The 18,981-nt window shown below is 33.6% G+C and overlaps 1 protein-coding gene across 1 annotated transcript; it reads left to right on the top strand.

Annotated features, from left to right (window-relative positions):
* Positions 1-254: 254 nt before the first annotated feature.
* On the top strand, positions 255-731 carry LOC131597892 (uncharacterized mitochondrial protein AtMg01250-like). The gene has a single exon (XM_058870552.1). It carries the CDS (start codon positions 255-257, stop codon positions 729-731), a length of 477 nt encoding a protein of 158 aa, XP_058726535.1.
* The last annotated feature ends 18,250 nt before the right edge of the window (positions 732-18,981 follow it).

Raw genomic sequence — 18,981 nt, 5'->3', positions numbered from 1 at the left:
ATTATTGGACTTTGATTTTGTTGGGATAATCATTTAAGCATATGAGAATTCTTGAAATCCTTTTTGGGTTTCAAAACCCTAATTTGCTTAGTTTCCCTTTGACCAGTCTCTTGTCTTGGAACATCAGCAACAAGCAACAATATTTTTGGTATTTTGGTTAGCAAATAACATATTCATGATGATAATGATAATGATTATGATCCTACGATTTCAAATGGGGTGGGATCTCAGTGGTAAAAAATTGGGGTATAACAATGGGTCTCTTGATTTTTCAAAGCAAGATGTCGGTGTTAGTAAATGGGAGCCCTACGAAAGAATTTACAGTAGAAAAGGGTCTAAGGCAAGGAGACCGCCTCTCTTCGTTCCTTTTTGTTCTTATTACTGAAGGTCTTACGAGTTTAGTTAGGAAAGCGGTTGGTATTGGGTCGTTTCAAGGGATGGATATAAATGATAAGTGTTTTGTTGATATCCTTCAATTTGCGGATGATACACTCTTGGTGGGAATGGCTACTTGGAAGCATCTTTGGGCTATTAAGGCGACTTTGAGGGCTTTTGAATTAGTATCGGGTCTCGGTATTAATTTTCATAAAAGTAAGCTTATTGGTATTAATATTATTTGTAACTTTTTGGAGGCGACAACTACTTTTCTTGCTTGTAGAATTGAAGATAGAGAATTTGTCTGTCTTGGCATTCCGATTGGTCACAACCCCCTTGGAAACCTCTCATTATGAAGATGAAGAAGAGGATCTTGAATCGGAAGAACCGATTTCTCTCCTTCGGTGGTAGGATTACTCTCCTTAATTTGGTTCTTTGTCCGTTGTCTATTTTTACTCTTTCTTTTTACAAGTTGCTAGTTTTCGTTGTGACAGAAATTGTCAAACTTTAAAGTAATTTTTTTGTGGGGAGGAATGGGGGAGAAAAGGAAAATTCATTGGGTTAGGTGGATGGATGTGTTTTTATCGTTCAAAAAAGGTGGGTTAGGCATAAAAAGTATCAAGGATTTCAACAAGGATCTCCTTATGAAATGGATGGGAGGATTTTAACCGGTTCAAAGTCCCTTTGATTTGTCAAGTTGAGGGCTAGGTATGGTGATATTTGTAGTAATGTGGTTAATGGAGATTGCAACAAAAAGGCTCTTTCTCATTCTTCAACTTGGTGGAAATACTTCTTGTTAATTGATGATATTTTGAAGAAACATCTTTTTGTAAATAATTGTAGATTTGATATTGCTAATGGATAATCTACTCCCTTTTGGCATTATAAATGGATTAAGGATTTTTATTTGAAGGATATGTTTCTGATTAGTGCAAATTGTATCTATTTTTGTGTATGAGTTTTGTTGCACTTATCTACTCTTTTTAACAATATCGTTTAGATAAACGCCGTTTTGTGTGTAAATTTGTATATTTTGTGTTTTGTTATGTTTTTGTGTAAATATGTATCGTTTGATAGTTTTTATGTCTTTTTGTAGGTATTGTTGCGTATTTGGAGCATGAGCAATAAAGTGTCGAAGACACGGCTTCAAACACACATTTTTGGAAGAAATAATGTTATGGTGTGGGCGCGTCGCACACACAGAGGGCGCATCGCGCGACCTGATAGCAAAAGAATAAATTTTAGCAGTCCAGAGGGTGCGTCGCGCGGTCTAAAGGGCGCATCACGCTATGGCGGTTTAGTACATAAGTGAGAGGGTGCATCGCGCGCTCTGTGATTTCAGCTTTTCTATAAATAGTTTAGAACAAAATTTTAAAATGTATATCATCTCTTCTTCCCAAACTTGAGCTCTGATCCATTATTTTGTAGTTTAGAGGTTCAAGCAACATCATTGGGTGTCTCATCATGTCGATTGAGCTCGTGTGGTCTCCAATTGTGCCGACAACATGAGAAGTTTCCGCTTGTTCTTCTTCTTCCCTGTGACCCATTCTAATTGTGGGTGTTGTCTGTATATTTTTATTCTCTTGTATGTACATTTGTTGATCTTGGGATCGTATATATATTTTCTTTACAAATCATTATTGGTGTTGTTCTTGATCTTTTTGCTTAAATGCTTCAGATTTGTGTTGTTGCAGAAATAGACATCGCGAATCTTCATTAGGAATGATATTTGTTAGTTTCTAAACTCTAGACGTAGATTTAGGGCTGATAATCTTTATGGGTATCGGAGTTTAATGCCTATATGTTATTCGGTTTGTTGGGAAATATCCAAAAGAGCAATATAGTTGAACTCTCGTCGGTGTTGCAGAAATGGGCATTGATGTGGTACGTCTCGATCGATGCCTGGTGAGTTTGATGCGTGTTGTAAGTGTGTTGCGATAGATCTTCAGATTTAAGTATTTGACGGGTAGAATGAAATACAATTCCAGAATGAGTTCTCTTTAGCTGCAATAGATTGTTTATTTGCTTTATTTACTTTTCCCGCATTTTACCTTTCGCACCCAAAATCAAACTTAGAAGGATTGAAACTATTGACTGGTAGTTTCTTCCTCTCACTAACCCCTGTGGAGACGATACGATATAACCTATATCACCCGGTAAAAATATACCTATTACTTTTTGCTTGTCGCTTTACTGCTTCAGCAGTTTCATTTGTTGTTTGGCTTGTCGATGTTAAAGAAGGTGGCGGCTGCGGTTATGGGTGTTTGGCGGGAGGGTGTTTGGTGTTGGGGGGACTTTTGGTGTTCCCATCCTTTCGGTGCAGCAACAGCCAACCACGGTTTTGGAGTTGCAGCGCTTGCGGAACCGGTTATGGGGTGGTTAGAGCATCTTATGTTTCGGTAGGGGATGGGGTGCATTGGATGGTGGGAGCGGATTCGTCTTTCTCGATTAGTTCTACTGATAATATTATTTTTTCCCGTCATATTCCTTTTGGTCCCGCTCCTATATTCGGCAAAGCTTTCTCTTTGGTTTGGAAAGCTCATGTTCCATGCAAGATTAGAGTTTTTGGTTGGAGAATTCTAATTAATAGACTCCCGACTAAGGACCTTTTAAATGGTAGAGGTTTGAATTTTCTGTTGGACTCTTGTAAGTTTGTTTTTTGTGGGGTGGTGGTCGAATATTTGGATCACTTTCTTTTGTCGCGTCCGGTTGTTGTTTTGATTTGGAAAGAGGTGGCGGATTGGGTGGGTTTTTTGGGAAAGCAAGAGGGAGGTGGTAGGGACAGTTTCTTGAATTGGTTTTATTTTTGCAAATTCAAGAGAGTTAAAGAAGGTAAAGAAGGTTGTCTTTGCTTTTCTATTTGTTGGAATATTTGGATTCTAAGAAATGGTATAATCTTTCGTAATGATAGTTGGAACATTTTGGATGCCGTGTGGAATATCAAGGCGACGATTTGGAGGTAGTCCTTTACTGGTGAAATTACTCACCCCATTCGTAATTTTTATGATTTTAGCAAAGACCCTTTGTTATATCTATCATAATTTCAATTGGTTTGTAATCTCTCCTTTTGTCGAGACTTTTTGATCTCGTTTTTGTGTAAAAAGGTTTGAGAACCCTTAGTTCTCTCGTTTATTATATCTTGCTTAGCCAAAAAAAGAAAGGGGGAAGTCTCCAAGGCTTTCATGATATGACCGCGAGATATTTGGAATATGTCAAACTGTCAATGGCCATAGGGACCGAGAAAGAAATGAGAATCATCAGGGAGAAGTTCCTAATCCTTGAATGTGACTTCATTTACAAGTGTATCTTAGAAAGGCCGGCTTTGGCCACCCAAAGATCATTCTAACTGGCCATCCACTTGAAGGTCAAATTTCACACTCTAAAAGACTGAATCGTCATGGTAGAAATCAATTTATCCTCATTAAGAACCTATTTCATGGCTCTCACACCAAGCGTTGAAGCTAGATGTTCATTTAGTGGAAACATTCTCTAGCAAAGTCTTGGGAAATAATGAAGTTATACTAAGTGAAGTACGAAGGAAAGTACAAAGGCTCAAACCAATGAGATAATTCACCACAATCTTAATGAGAGGAGACCTATAAAAACCATTTAGTGCCATGCAAAGAGTGTCTGAAGTGAAGCTACAATCTGATCATGTAGTCCAAGCAAGAGATGTCATGTCTTAGCTTTTAAGTGGCACGCCACACCTTAATCCTTCGAAACAACGTCCCATATGTAGTGTTATGAAGAAAGAAGTAGTCGCCTCATAAGGCCAAAGCCATATGGTTGTCTTTTGGACTAGAAAAAATTGTCATAGTAATTGTGCCACTAAAAACCATGATGTTGTAAGTTAAATTACAATATACACAAGGATTGTATTAATCTCGTACAAGGACAAGGTGATTGTACTTGTAAATTCAGCATAGTGAGTGATTTACAGTAATGAGGGATGCACAAAGCGTGATTGATTTGTTTGTGTACATAATTGTAAATAAAACTTGCTAACTACGATTGAATAATATAGTTATAAAAGTGATTACATAAGTTCTCATTTCGATTGATCTATCCCTAGAAGTGAGAATTTTCATGTTTGATCCTTAACGATTTTGATTTAATTTTGACCTTTTACGAACACAGAATTACAACATTTGCAACCACCCATATAGTGGAAGAAACCCAATCGCACGGTGACCTGCTTCATTAAAAGAAACACCCCATATATTGGGAGTCTCCAATCACAAAGACAAAGATATTATTGCACATAAAATAAGAAGATAATTTTATAAAACACGAATATACAACCTTGCAACCTCTCATATACTAACAGTAGGAAAAACAATAATATAGACTTATAATGATTATGAACAAGACCTTAATGAAAGTCTTTGTTTTAACCTCTCCTTGGTAGTGAAAAATACCTTAGACTCTCTAAAAACCGGAACCTTAATGCCTAAACACATTTTTCTAACTATAGAGAAAATTTCAAATGGCGATGAGATTGTGCAGCTATTGTGATGCAATTGCTTCATTAATCTGGTCTAGAATTTCAAATTTCTACTAACTTCTTTACTGACATTTTAGATTACTTTCTTATTTGACTTCATTAATGAAATCTTCACTAGCTTTTTGGCTCATTACAAAGGGCCTGTTTGTTTCAGCTTTAAAAAAATGAATTTTTTCTTTGTATTTTTGAAAATAGATTTTCTAAAACTGTTTTTCAAAATATTACAAGTTTTTTTACATTCGTTTTTTCTAAAATAAAAAATTAATTTTGACATCCTATATCATAAAGATACATTATTGAAGACCAAAACTTAGTCAAAATCTCAATTTTTTTCAAAAAGTTGTATTTCAAAAATGATTTTTATGAAAATCTATTTGAAATAGCTTCAAAATTAAGTGATTTTTTGAAACATTGATATCTATTTTTTTTTTCCATAATTAGATGAAATACCTAAAATCATATTTTAAGAATAATTATTTAAGCAAAATTTTTATTTGAAGCTTTTTATAAAAGTTTCTATGTAAATTTTTTTTTAATTGTTATGATAGGTTTCAGTGGTAGGAATTTCAACATTTTGAATTTTGTCAATGACATTATCACTAGGTAGATTTTCACATACATTGAAAGTCTTTATTGTTTAATCCAAGTTATAGACTCATCAATTGAAGTCATACGGAATAAAAATTATTATAAACTTATTATAAAAATTGAAGTCATACGGAATAAAAATTATTATAAACTTATTATAAAAATTGAAGTCATATGTTTTTATCAAAAAGAAAATGAAATCATATGGACGGGATTTAAGGAATGAACATAGACGCGTATTAATTGAAATATTCAGTCGTATGATTTCATCTAGTCCAAAAATGTCGAATTATTAATTCTGTCGTTATTTATTGTAACTACGTGAACACTTAAGCTATAATTTTATGGTGAACACTCTGGTACCCTTGAGTTTAGTTGGGTACCGGTACCCTCAACCAATCAAATAGTGGAATTCAATGACACATCACTTTTGTATTTTATTTTATTTTAAAATAAATTAAAATTAAAATTCAATTTGTAGTAAAGGTACCGGTACCCAACTTAAACTCATGGGTACCAAAGAATTTACCTAATTTTATTCACATCTATTCCTCGGAGACGTATATGACTAACTCTCTTAACTACTACATGACATGGACTATGATGATACTTCAGTCTTCACCCCACCTTGAAGAGGAGATATGAATTAAAAATTGGAACATTTACATACTCCAAAGAATAATTCATTTATTTAGTCTTATTAAATCAAATAAGTCGTAAATCTTTTCCTATTGAAAACTCGTTTCAAACGGTTGTAGTCTGAATATAAAATGAGAGAGAATTGCACACAAATTGCATTACTTTGATTATTTTTCATTGCGTAGCATTTACACAACTTTACAAGTCCAATATTAAGCATTCTTAACTACACGTCACGGAAAAATAATAAATATGTTGTAACTAACTCATTTACAACGTATTTACTATCGACGAAATTTTAAAATTGAAAATTAATCTGATATCAGTGCAGAAAGTTACATGTTCTAGAATTAACTAACCAACCGCATGTTAGCCATGTTGTGTACAAGTGAGTTGTTAGTCCCACATTATTTGAAAAAGTGGAGATTGAACATTATATAAGTGAGAGAATTCATATACCTTTCACTTAAGATTAATGGGGTTCAATAAATGGGGTTCAATAATAACTTCTTTCCTTAATAAATCTGCCACTTACTGTTTGCTTCTATATTTCTTTAATTTCAATTTTTATTAGTTTATTTGCTTTTTTAAGTAAGAAAATATCATCTCGATATGCTTAATTATCCCAGGTGCAATGAGATTTTTTAACCAAATTGATGGTGGAGATGATATCAATTTTGGGTGTTACATAATTATACTTTTTATTAATGAATTCCTTGATCAAATTTATCAACCTTGGTAATCTGCTTCATAGAATGAGAGTGCTACCACAAGTTTCTTTTTTTGAGAACCACGAGATTCGTGCTCCCCCAACTAAAAAGATGTATCTTGAAATGAATTTCATGTCATCTTTATCACCATACTGATTTGAATCAGTTTATCCAAGCAGTTCACACTTCAGAGCCTATCCCTTCATTAACTATTGGAAGTAGGACGCCACTATCAATAATGCCTTTGATATATCTCAAGATCCTCTATATTTCTACAATATGAGATAATTTTGGCCTCTCCGTGAATTTACTCACAATGCCTATATTATATGTCAAGTCTGGTCTTGTGGTGCAAATGTGTCTCCATGATCCAATGAGTCTTCTATAATGAATTGAATCAACTTCATTCTCTTTTGTTTATTTTGATAGGTTAAGTAAGCCTTGGTTCAACATGGGTCACAACAAGACTACAATGATCCATCTCAAACATGTTCAAAACCTCATTAGCACACATGTTTTGATGTATCAACATCCCTCCCTTACTTCTTTGAAAATGTATGTCAAGAAAATAAGAAATGGGACCCAAGTCACTCATTTCAAATTACTTCATCTTATTTGTCTTAAAAGAATTTATGTAGGATTTATTAATGCATGTGACTAGCAATTCTGACATAGAGACATAAAATGTGACTAGAAATTTATTGCTATAATTAATGTGATAAACCTTGTAGGTGGATCACATGGATGATGGATAGACACTAAAACATTCCAACATGTCTCCTACGGTCATTTTATGCTTAAAACATATAAGGTCGTGGGGATATGAAAGTATTATTGGGATATGCTCACACCACTAATGCTTTGTGAACTATAGATGTTGAGCTCAAGCTCACTTTTGAAAAGACTTTGATCCTCTAAGATGTTATGCACACTCCATAGATGTTATGCATTCTCTTGGATCAACAATAACTTAATATGGCCTTACCACAAAGGTTAGGCATAATGCTGAGGGGAGTTGTTGTTCTCAATTGAGTTGGATTCTAAAAGGAATACAATGTCAAACAGAATATCAAGACATTGAACCGTGGCAAGCTATATATTCAAGAATTTCACTCTAGCTCATTGATTAAGAATTTGTAATGCTAAAGAATCTTAGCAATCACTGTCTGGGAGGTTTTCCAACAATATTTCCTCCCCCTTCATCTCGTGATGCATGAAATTTCAGGAGAAACGTTTTTTAATGACATAGAGAATGTCATTTCAAATGTTGTAACATTTTCAGTAGTCAAGGCTTGGAAAGAGAGAAAGAGGAACAAGAGAGTGTCTCTCTCCTATAGTGAGTGGTGCACTGTTAATAAGGATGACTACTCCTTCTTCTAAAAACGCTCTTAGTGACTGGTCTATTTTTACAAGAAAGGTATCATTATAAACAAGGTAACTCTCATTTTAATTAATACCTCACTGTCTCGCCCTCCTCACAAGCTGCGTTTCAACATGAATCAATCTACCAAAAATGTTGATGCTAAAAAGGTTCATTTGCTAAAGCCAAGAAGGATAGGAGTACTGATCCAAAGAAGATTGAGTCCAATGTTGAAACATATGTTGGATCATCTACTAGAGCATCAGTAATAGGGAAGAAGTCTATGACAAAGATGAAGTCCTTCAAGAAAAATAATGTTTAGTTACATGACTCTGACTCAGATGCTGATGAAGATTGGGTAAATTTCATTGACTTAGGTGAAAGGATTGGATAGTTTTTTTTTATAAAAAATATATAAAAAAAAAATGATAAAAATGTTTTTTGATTGTTTCCATTGCTAGTGTGTGCTTCCAACTTTATTTGTACATTTATTCTGTCTTTGTCAATTTTTGGGTAAAAAAGGGGAGTAAAGTGTTAGTCTTTTAGTTGTTTTTTAGGAGTAAAGAGTGTCGTGGTTTCTTGCTATATGCATATATTTAGGAGTAGCATGAGTGTCTGTCATGTGCTGGTCATGCTTCTGCTTCTGCTACTACTACTGATGAAGTTGTTTGTATGATGTCTCACCAGATTTTCTAACATCTTGCCTGTTGTGGTTAATGGAGACTCTTGGTTACTGTGCTCTGAGTTATGTGTGAGGCTTCTGCTGCATGTGCCTCTGTTCTGTGAATTTGGATATCTCAGGTTCGATTTTCTGGTGGGTTTTCCCTTTGAGGGGAGAAATGGTTATATTTTCTTGTGATTTAGGTTTTCCCTTTGAGGGGGAGAAATAGTTATGTGTGGCAGGGGGAGTACCTAACATGTCTGATCTGAAACTGCATGTTATCCCTGATATATTTTATGCTTGTAGTTTGTACAAAGTTTACATGTTTTCCATGTAGCTTGTGTTTTGTGTGTGGTTTTATTCTGCAAAAGGTTGTTTTTTCCAAAATTTGTCAAAGGAGGAGATTGTTAGTACCATGGTTTTAGGATTGGCATAAATTTTTCTAAAACATGGTTCACATCAAGATATTATGGGAGATGTCCTAACATGCTGGTCAGGATTATTGAAGACAGATGTTTTGATAGATGTTGTGACATGTTGTACCAAAACATCAGTATAGGCTGCTTTATTCTTGACTGATTTGATTTGATTATGTGAGATTCCTTTTGGATATATATCACTTATTTTTGCAGGTCAAGAATATTTAATTTGGAACAAGTGATTTGATCTCCAACTGTACATAAGTATCTAAAATTGGATGTTACAACAATTTAGGAAACTTAATGTTTTGTTCCAAGATTTAAGGAGATTTTTCTGCATAATTGGTGCATCCCTCAGCTTGATGATCAAGTAATATCTTGGTGAAGATTTCAAACCCCATGGACTATTGAGGTGTATTTAAAGAGAAACCTAAACCTAATGTTATCAAGCTTTCACAATTTTGTAAAATTAGGGGAAGTCTAGAGTTGTAGGTTTTTAGAGTCTCTTGTGTTTTTTTAATACTTGCCAAATCACTGAGAAGCTTTGAAGCAAGAGTAGATTGTGTAGGAAGTGAGAAGGGGATCTCATATCTAGAAGGTTTTTAGGTAGAAGTTGCACAAGGTAGTGATTAGGCGATAAGTTGTAAACTGGGAGTGTTTATGCTTTGAACTAATACTACCATAGTGAATTTCCTTTATGCCTTGCTAGTCCCTAGAGTAGGTAACGTTGCACTGAACTGGGTTAACCATTAACTGTGTGATTTATCATTTTGCAATTTATCTCTGCATATTTTACAGTCTAATATATTTGTTCTGTCAGTCAGTAGATGTCGTAACATGTGTCTTGACATTGTATTCTGATGTTGCGACATCAGTATTGACATGTTTTGTTTTAAAGTATCAGAATTTCAGTACTAGATCTCATATTACATATGTTTCATTATAAGATTGTGGTGTAGGTTTACTAGAAGACCTAATATAGAGCTTTGGCATGCCATTTAAAGATTCACGAAGTAACTTAAAATGACCAACAACCTTATATTACATTATCAAAAGTTTCATGTTGTATTTGTCGGGTAGAATATTGATTGGAACAGTTTGTAAGATGATTCCAAAGAAAGTAGTAGTTACATATTTAACATGGAAGAAGGAGTGATCTCTTGGATGTTTTGAAAATAAACGATTCTCGCTTAACCAACAATGCAATAATATTTAATAGCTCTTGCAACCTCTAAGGAAGAATTAAGAGGATTGATATGTTTGCTAGCAGAGATTTCCCGATGGAAAAAACCTATATTAGGTGTTTTGATCCATTACGATTATACTGTGACTATTGCAAAATCTTAGAATTGTTACTACTATGGTAAAAGACGATAAATATGTGGTTAGCACATCACTTTGAAGAGTTTCTCTCAAGAAGAACTGTTATAGTGAATAATGTTCGCACTGATGAAAACTTTGTTCAACATATAATGAGAAGATTACCTAGAGAGAAAATCAAAAAACATTTAACCTATAAGACTATTACTATTACATCAACGAGTCATTCATAATGGTAATCCGAACTAAAGACTAAAGATTTAAAGAATTTGATTCAATAGTTAATAACAAGTTGGGATGTTATATAAGATGAACATACTATTAAAATCAAAGGAGCATAATTCATGAAACGATGACAGGTTAAAGTTATAGAATTTTTCAATGAAATTTGTGCTCTAAATGGAGTGACCTTCTTAACTACGAGTGTACTCTTGATAGGTCCACCTTTATGAAGGTGAAAGTGGGGTCATAGAAATTATTATGAGTTTCTATGTACTAATTTTGTGGCTGTAATTCTAAAATAGTGTGTATAATGCACTAGGATATCAAAGTAATCCTGAATACTTCTAAATTGATAGTCTACTGTACAATTTTAAATAGTATCACAACAACATCTATAGTTAAATTATTAAACAGTATATCTATAGTTTTTTTTTTTTTTAAAGCAAGAGATAAATATATTAAAAGTGAGAACAAAGGGTTCTCCAAACCTTTAACAAAGACGAACCGTCCACCTCCGAAACAAAAAAACAATATTACACCCAATTACAATTACGACATAAAAGACAATGACATCTAATCTATAGTTAAATTATTAAACAGTATATATGTAATTAGATTATTAAAAAAAGACAATGACATCTATGATCTCAAATCTTATTTTTGACGTAGATCTCCAATCCCTTATAATCCGCCTTTTTTAACTAATCTTATCATCTATCTTAGTGCATTTAATATCCAAAACATTTATTAATGGATTAGCGTCAAAAACTCATAGGTTCGTTCACTTTCTTTAACGAAAGTGAATCTGTCGGTCTATTTTATGTGCGTTTCACCAATGTGTCACCATTATTCGTGAGTCACAAATGTCCAACAGATATTTCTTTATCTAACTACAAGTACTTCTTTTATACTTTTCTATCAATATATATTATCAGGAACCAAGCCAGATTCATTCATATAAGAAAATAGGCCAGATTCAGTGGTCACATAAGTGTCTTTCTGTTAGTGGAAAATAATATTAAATACATGATTATGATCAATATTTTAACTATTAAAATTACGAGCATCATATAAATTAATCTCTTAATTTATGAAATAGAAATTTATTCATGAAATTTATTATGGAAACTGTTGTGAAAACGATTCCAAAAACAGAGTACAATAGAGAACACAATGAGAAGCAAAAAGAACAATAAGGAATTGACTATAACTGCTAATATTTAATTTCTTTTTAAATCAAGATTACAAGTGTTACAAAAATAATAAATAACTCTCTCACCATAAATTAGGATTTGCAGTATACAATGATAAGAGACTAGTATGTTATTTATAATAAATCTAATATACTAAAGTAATTGACTTTTTCACAAATATCCTTTACAAGCTAACTTAGGGATTTGTTGCTCTCGCACTTTTACACCAAGACTCAAAATGTCTCACGGTTCAGTCTCTAGCGCCAGCACAGACTCCTTTGAAGTCGTCATGAATGTCTTCCTTCTCGCCACTATACCTCCTGACATTCCAACAAAGATGAGGACCAAAACATCTGCTGTCAACATTGGTGCGGTCTCTAGAGGCTCTATTGAAAAGCCTGCAAGCAACCCTAATTCTATCGATACTGTCTTTGTTGCTCATACAATTCAAAGACTGGTGTCAGATGTTTTGGGAGTTCACTCCGATGTTTTGACGCATGCTGCAACATCCTTGGGACGACTTGGAAACTCCTCTAAGGAACCAAGCAACACGGGTGTTCCTGATCCCTCGGAACTTCTTCTTGAAGAAAGAATTGTGGAAGACACTGGAGATATCATATATGCAGAGGAAAACAAGACTCAAGAGGATCAAGATAACCCTATTATGAACAAGGATCCGACTGTTGATGTTGTTCGTATTGATGATTCAGATACTGATGAGGAACCAATTGTTAGGACCTTGGCTCCTGGAATAGCTAAGAGGTACAAAATCAAGAAAGGAAACCTGCTGAATCTTCAAGCAACCCTCAACAAACTCCTAAATAGAGTTTTGTTGCTGCACCTGGAATGAAGTGGAGTAAAGTGGAAATTTCTACTACATAAAAGTCTCTAAAACGGAAGAATGCAGTATCTAGTGACTCAGAATATGAGGAGGAAGTTGAACCAAATGTTCGAGACATCGTTTCTTCATCTAGAAAGATAGTTGCTGGAAAGAAGATTTATGATTTTTGTAATTGGCATAATTTTGTTAAATATGGTTCTTAACTGATGTTGAGCAAGATGTTGTACCATCTTGTTCTGCCGTCATAATAGGTTCACCTGTTATGTGTTTTGACAGATGTTTCTGCTATATGTTATGGCATCCTACACCAAAACATCCTGACATTTCTGACTGATTTTTAAACCTTGAAAGATTTGATTAAAAATATGAGAATCTGAATATTCAAATAATCATTACAAGCGCATGCAATCAAGGATGATTAGGAAAAATGCAGATTAGTCTCGGTTTTTAGAAAAAGAATCTTTGAGATTTCTTTTGGAAAACTAAGATTTAATTTGATTTTATGTGTTCCTAATTTGTGAAAAGATCTTGCATCTGTTTTCAGAAAAGAGAAGATTGGATTCAGTTTGAAGTCCAAGCCTATTCTACAAGTATCTATAAAAAGGAACTTGGGAAACCTAGTTTGCCAAGCATTCACACAAGGGAAACCATGGGTGCAATAAGGGTTGTTGTTTTAGGAGTTCCTCAAGTTCTTCGTGTGTTCTTTTCTTTTGTGTCACTCATGTATCTTCTGATACATTGAGGTGGACGTGTGTTCTGACTCTTGAAGCTTTTAAGCAAGAGAGTTAAGTGGTGTTCTTGATCAAATCTTGTAATAATGATCAAGTATTGTTCTTAGTTAGGGTGCTTAACTAAGTATTGTGTATTGGAGAGTGTAATATTTCTATTTGGGCTCCCTTGGTCACAGGGTGTGTGGCTGTTTTATCACTGTGGTGATTGGAGGTGGGATGTCGACTTCCCAAGTCTAGATGTCGACTTCTAGGCAGAAGTAGTGCTGGGTAGTGATTAGGCGATAAGTTCTAAACGAGGGTTTTAGGCTTTGAACTAATACTGCTGAAAGTGGTCTTCCTTCCTGGCTTGGTAGCCCCCAGATTAGGTGTTGTTGCACTGAATTGGGTTAACAATTCATTGTGTTATTTATCATTTTGTAATTTACTTTCAATCTTGATAAGTGTGTTGTAAGTTAGAATATGCTATAACATTTTTCTTGACATTGTGTGTTGTTGGGACATCTTACTTGACATCTGTTGTAAGTGCCAGAATTTCAATTCTATTAAAATCTTCTTTGATTTTCTTGATCTTTTCTTCAAGGTTTATGGAGTGATTTTTGTGCCACCCCTTTAACTCTTTCTTTAAATGTTTAAATTTCTCTTTAAGGACAAACATGCCCCATCCTTCTACCAATATATTCCTCCATTTCTCCCTGACAAAGTTATTATAACCGTCTATTTCTTTCCAACAAGATAACATACGAAAAGGTTTGGGCCCCCAGTTCTGTCTCGATTCCCGCAGTGAGATTGGGCAATGGTCTGATAATTCTTTATCCACACAATTTTGTTTACATTATGTCCAATCATTCAACCAAGTTTATGATACTAAGAATCTATTGATTCTGCTCATGGACGATCCTCCCGGACTTGTCCATGTGAATCAGCTTTTGTGGAGAGGCATGTCTTGTAAATTTGTCTCTGTAATACATCCATCAAAGTCTACCATGTCTCTACATCTTAATTTTTCATTACTCTCTTTTCTTTCTGCTGCTTCTCTTACCACATTAAAATCTTCGACGACACACCACCTATCTTCACTCTTAGTTTGGATCTCTGATTTCAGCTCCTACCAAAGGGACTTTTTCTTATTAGCTTCACACTGTGCATAAACATTCACAATTTAAACCTGTATTTTTGACTCGCCCAATTCCCCAGACACCCATATATAATTATCTCTGACTATTATCTTTTTCACACAGAATTCCTTGTTGTCCCATATTGTGAGAATTCCACCAGATCTTCCATTTGACGGTTTAAAAAGATAACCACACTTAGTTGAGCCCCACATCCATATACACATGTGTTATACCCCAAAATTTGCCCACATATTTTTCAAGAAAACTCCAATCTAAAAATTAAGGGTCTCATATAATCATGGATTTTTATTTCAACAAATATCCTGACATATGAAATACTTAGTTTTTAGAATCTTTCTTATACAGTAATTTGGCTTGCAGTTGAATTTATTCTTACGCAAACGCCAAATACTGTTTATTACTTCACACATGCTATTTATTTATTTACAGATAAATAGTACTGACACAATTGGTACAGAGTTAAATCTTTTTGCAGGCGCAGAATCAGGAAACTCAGACTGTACTGGTAACAAGTAGATTATTATTATCTTTTGTTTCCCACTAATTGTTGTACTATATTCCATTATTTGCAAAAATCTTTTCAAATCTCTTTTTCAAAAATCAAATCTCTCTTTTTCCAACACTATCACTTCCTTTCAAATCTTACTTCCACTCAAATTTTCCTTTTGTACGGAATCACATCATTCCCCAACGTCTCTTTCCTTCTTTCCATTCTATAAATACCTCTCATTTCCTTCCATAAAATCTCACATCAAATTCCAATTCATTTCTCAAATTTCTACTTCATAATCCATCTTCTCTTCTTCCCTAACAAGAATGGCAAAATGGATAGAGACACTGTCTCTTACAGTCATCACCATTGCTACGGTGATCATGACTTTCTTCTGCCTGCATAGTCCTGAGGAGTGTGGACCTGCAATGGTTATGCTCCCAATCATCTACATGTTATTGTTCATAGCATGGGTCATTAATCGTCATTCTTAAAATTTGCCGTATTTCTTATTTCTTAAATGTACCGTTTATTCGTCGTACTGTTCAATATAGTATATTTGTACTGTCAGTATTAAATGTTGTACTATTTGTCATAATATTGCTTAGTTACTAAGATAATATTTTGTGTGTTTTCTGCCAGTCAAATATTCCTATTTCTGTGCATTAAATGATTTTCAGGGTTATTATCGGTAATTTTGCCCGCATACCGTAAATATTAGTTATTTATTATGTCTGTGTTTTTCTAACAAGTCATGTAAATAAACTTTCATTGTTCACATAAAACAAAAAAAAACAAAAAAAAACAACAAAAAAGAAAATTAACTTTGACTGTTGATTTTTCACTCTAACTACTACGTCAATACCTGAACAGTCAGTCGACAGCCAAACTGCTGGCAGTACAATTCTCAGTGTTTTGTGCCATCAATCAAATCAATCTTTCACAATTCAAAATTCCAAGATTTTTGTTCAAAGAAGTCTTCTGAATATCACATGATTAGCAGAGACTCAACACTGCACAAAAATCAGGTACGCTTAACTGTCTCCTACACAAACAGTCCCTAATCAGGGTTTTTCTTGTTTTTACAGGGGCAACAAGTTTTTGAGAGCTCAAATGGATTTCATATACATCCATATATCTCAAAGTACCATCATACAAATTTTCAAACTTCAAATCACTCAGACGCACCGTCAGCAGCTCAAACAGTCAACAGACGACCCGTTTGACCAAAAAAGTCAACAGACAGTCAAAAATGAAATTTTTTGTCAAAGTCCATATTTTGTCAAAGGATTCATCATTTGATCATTGGATGATCATAATTCATCAAGGAAAGATCAAAAATCAACAAAACCCTAAGGTTCAAAATTAGGGTTTTTGCCTGAAAAGTCAACTCAACTTTGACTGATCATAACTCTCTCATCCTTCATCCAAAAAATTCAAACCAAAGCTTGTTTGGAAGGAAATTCAATTATCTTTCAAATGCCATTTATCCCATGATCATTGGATTCACCATTTGAAAAATATGACCAAAGACATTACAGGTCATTTTCAAAGTCAACAAAAAGACACTTTTTTCAAAAGGACACACAAGGAGCTTCAAAAATCATTTTGACATGAGACCAAAGACATTGGTTAGAGGACTCTTTGAGGTTTCCAAAAAGTGCAAGATCTCCTTCATATGACAAAAATTGAAGGATTTACACCTTGTTGAAGTTGGCTAAATTTTGGTAAAATGCATGAAATCAACATTGCTCAAAAATGTATTTTTTCCAAATGGGGCCAAGTTTTCAGCATTCAAACATCATTTCCATGTTACTATGGGCCTCCCACGACCAAGACTAAGCCCATACCTTTTTTTATCCATTTTTGCATGATTTTATCTTACTTTAAGATTAAAATTAAAAGGAAAATGCATGGATAAAGGTTAGCTTACAAATCAAGCATGACTCACCTCAAAGAATCTTCATCTTTCTGCAGAGAATTGAAGGGCAAGGCAGGTGCATTGAAGGCAAGATGACTTGGTCAAGAATTCAAGCTTTTTTATATTAAAAAATGCAAAGTTTCAACAAAGGCAACTAAGACACATCTTAGCTTCATTTCTAAGCACACATAGCTTATAAATAAGCTATCTTAGTTCAGCAAAGAAGAGGACACGAATTCAGAAGCATAGCATAGCATATAACACTTGTAATCACTTCAAAAAATTCAAAAAAAAACTCAAATTCGAATTTGTAATTTCAGTCCATTTCAATACAAACTAAGCATTCATACACCTTCCTTAAACATCACTGAAACTATCTCAATCAATTACAAGCCTTGAAGCTCACTGAATCGAGCTACACAGGTCAAAATTTGTTCAAACTAAAATCAATTCGTATCTGGTTATTCACACATGTTTAACAAGATGTAGACATACTATTGAGTTTGGTTTGAGGTGTAGATCATTTCTGGAAACTTAATTGAAGTTTGGACACGTATAAACGAAACTACCATTTTAGGGTTCATAGCTTCAAATTTAGGGCTTTCCAAATTAGGCAAAATTAGAAGTTCTAAATAGCACCATTAGATTCGTATGGACAAAACGAATTGAATGGTACCATCGCGCTAAATGTATGTGTGCGTTTGACCCTATTCGCTATTTTGCAGGTTTAGTAAGTAACCAATTACAGCGCTTTTGGTAAGAAAGCGCTATTAAAAGTCTTGTCTGAAGGTTGAAGACGAAGACGTGTCCCCCCCCTATTGGTTCTGACGCGCGCGCTTTTTTGAATATAACCCTTGGTTTCAGTGTTTTGCAGGCGTGTCATAAGTGATGTTCCCTCACCATCTGGACCATCTGATCTCATTTATGACTCATCCAACGCTCCAGATCACGCATGCACACCATGCTCCCTCACAAACAACCACACAGGATCAGTATCCTTTATTTCTATTTTATTTTCTATTTTTATTTTAATTTCTTTGTTAAATTAATTAAAAATAGTTTTAAAAATCCAAAAAATACACAAAAAATATTTTTAGACTTCTAAAATAATATATTATTTTCTGAAATAAAAATATTTTATTTTTTTCAAAATTTCAATATTTTGCATAATTAATTAGTATATATTTATATATTTGCTTTTTAATTATTCCAACCAATAAAAAATCATAAAAAAATTGTTCTTTGTATTAAATATTGTTTATATATTATAAACTAATTTTGTACATATTTTGAATAATTTTATCTTTAAGTTTTAATTATTTGTATAATTATTTGCATAATTATGTTTTAATTAACTTAAACCAACTTCAAATCAATTTCAAAAAATCCAAAAAAATTAGTTTTGTTTTAAAATTAATTGACAAATATTTTGTACATATTTTAAACTTAATTTCTAGGTTTAAATCTATTTTCATCTTTTTTCTTCATTTTAATTTAATTAATCATGCATTAATTATAATTAAAATAAATCATAAAAAGTCCAAAAACATGCCTTTTATTTTTCTTGCAATTTAAATTCCTAGATAAATGTATAGGATGTCAAATTCATGTAAATAGGCTAGTTTACATTTCCTGCATAATCGATGTAATAGCGTAGATTTACTTTCCACACTTTACATTTCCGCATTTTACTTTCCAGCATACATATAAACTGCGTGTATGTCAAAGATAAAATTGAACCGTTAGATCACTAACTTCAAAGATAAATATCTGAATCCAATCACAATCACACTTGCACCTCTTCAGGTAATCCCTTTTACAATCTTTCAAAATCAAAGTCAAATTCTACTGTTTTGAGTACAAAATCGAAC

The sequence above is a fragment of the Vicia villosa genome, linkage group LG4 (assembly GCF_029867415.1).
Source record: "Vicia villosa cultivar HV-30 ecotype Madison, WI linkage group LG4, Vvil1.0, whole genome shotgun sequence".
In the NCBI taxonomy this organism is placed as follows: domain Eukaryota; kingdom Viridiplantae; phylum Streptophyta; class Magnoliopsida; order Fabales; family Fabaceae; genus Vicia; species Vicia villosa.
This window is presented reverse-complemented; position numbering and strand designations above follow the sequence as displayed.

What these genes read in the sequence shown, in the direction of transcription:
- LOC131597892 (XM_058870552.1), top strand. Translation starts at nt 255, where the DNA reads ATGGGTCTCTTGATTTTTCAAAGCAAGATGTCGGTGTTAGTAAATGGG.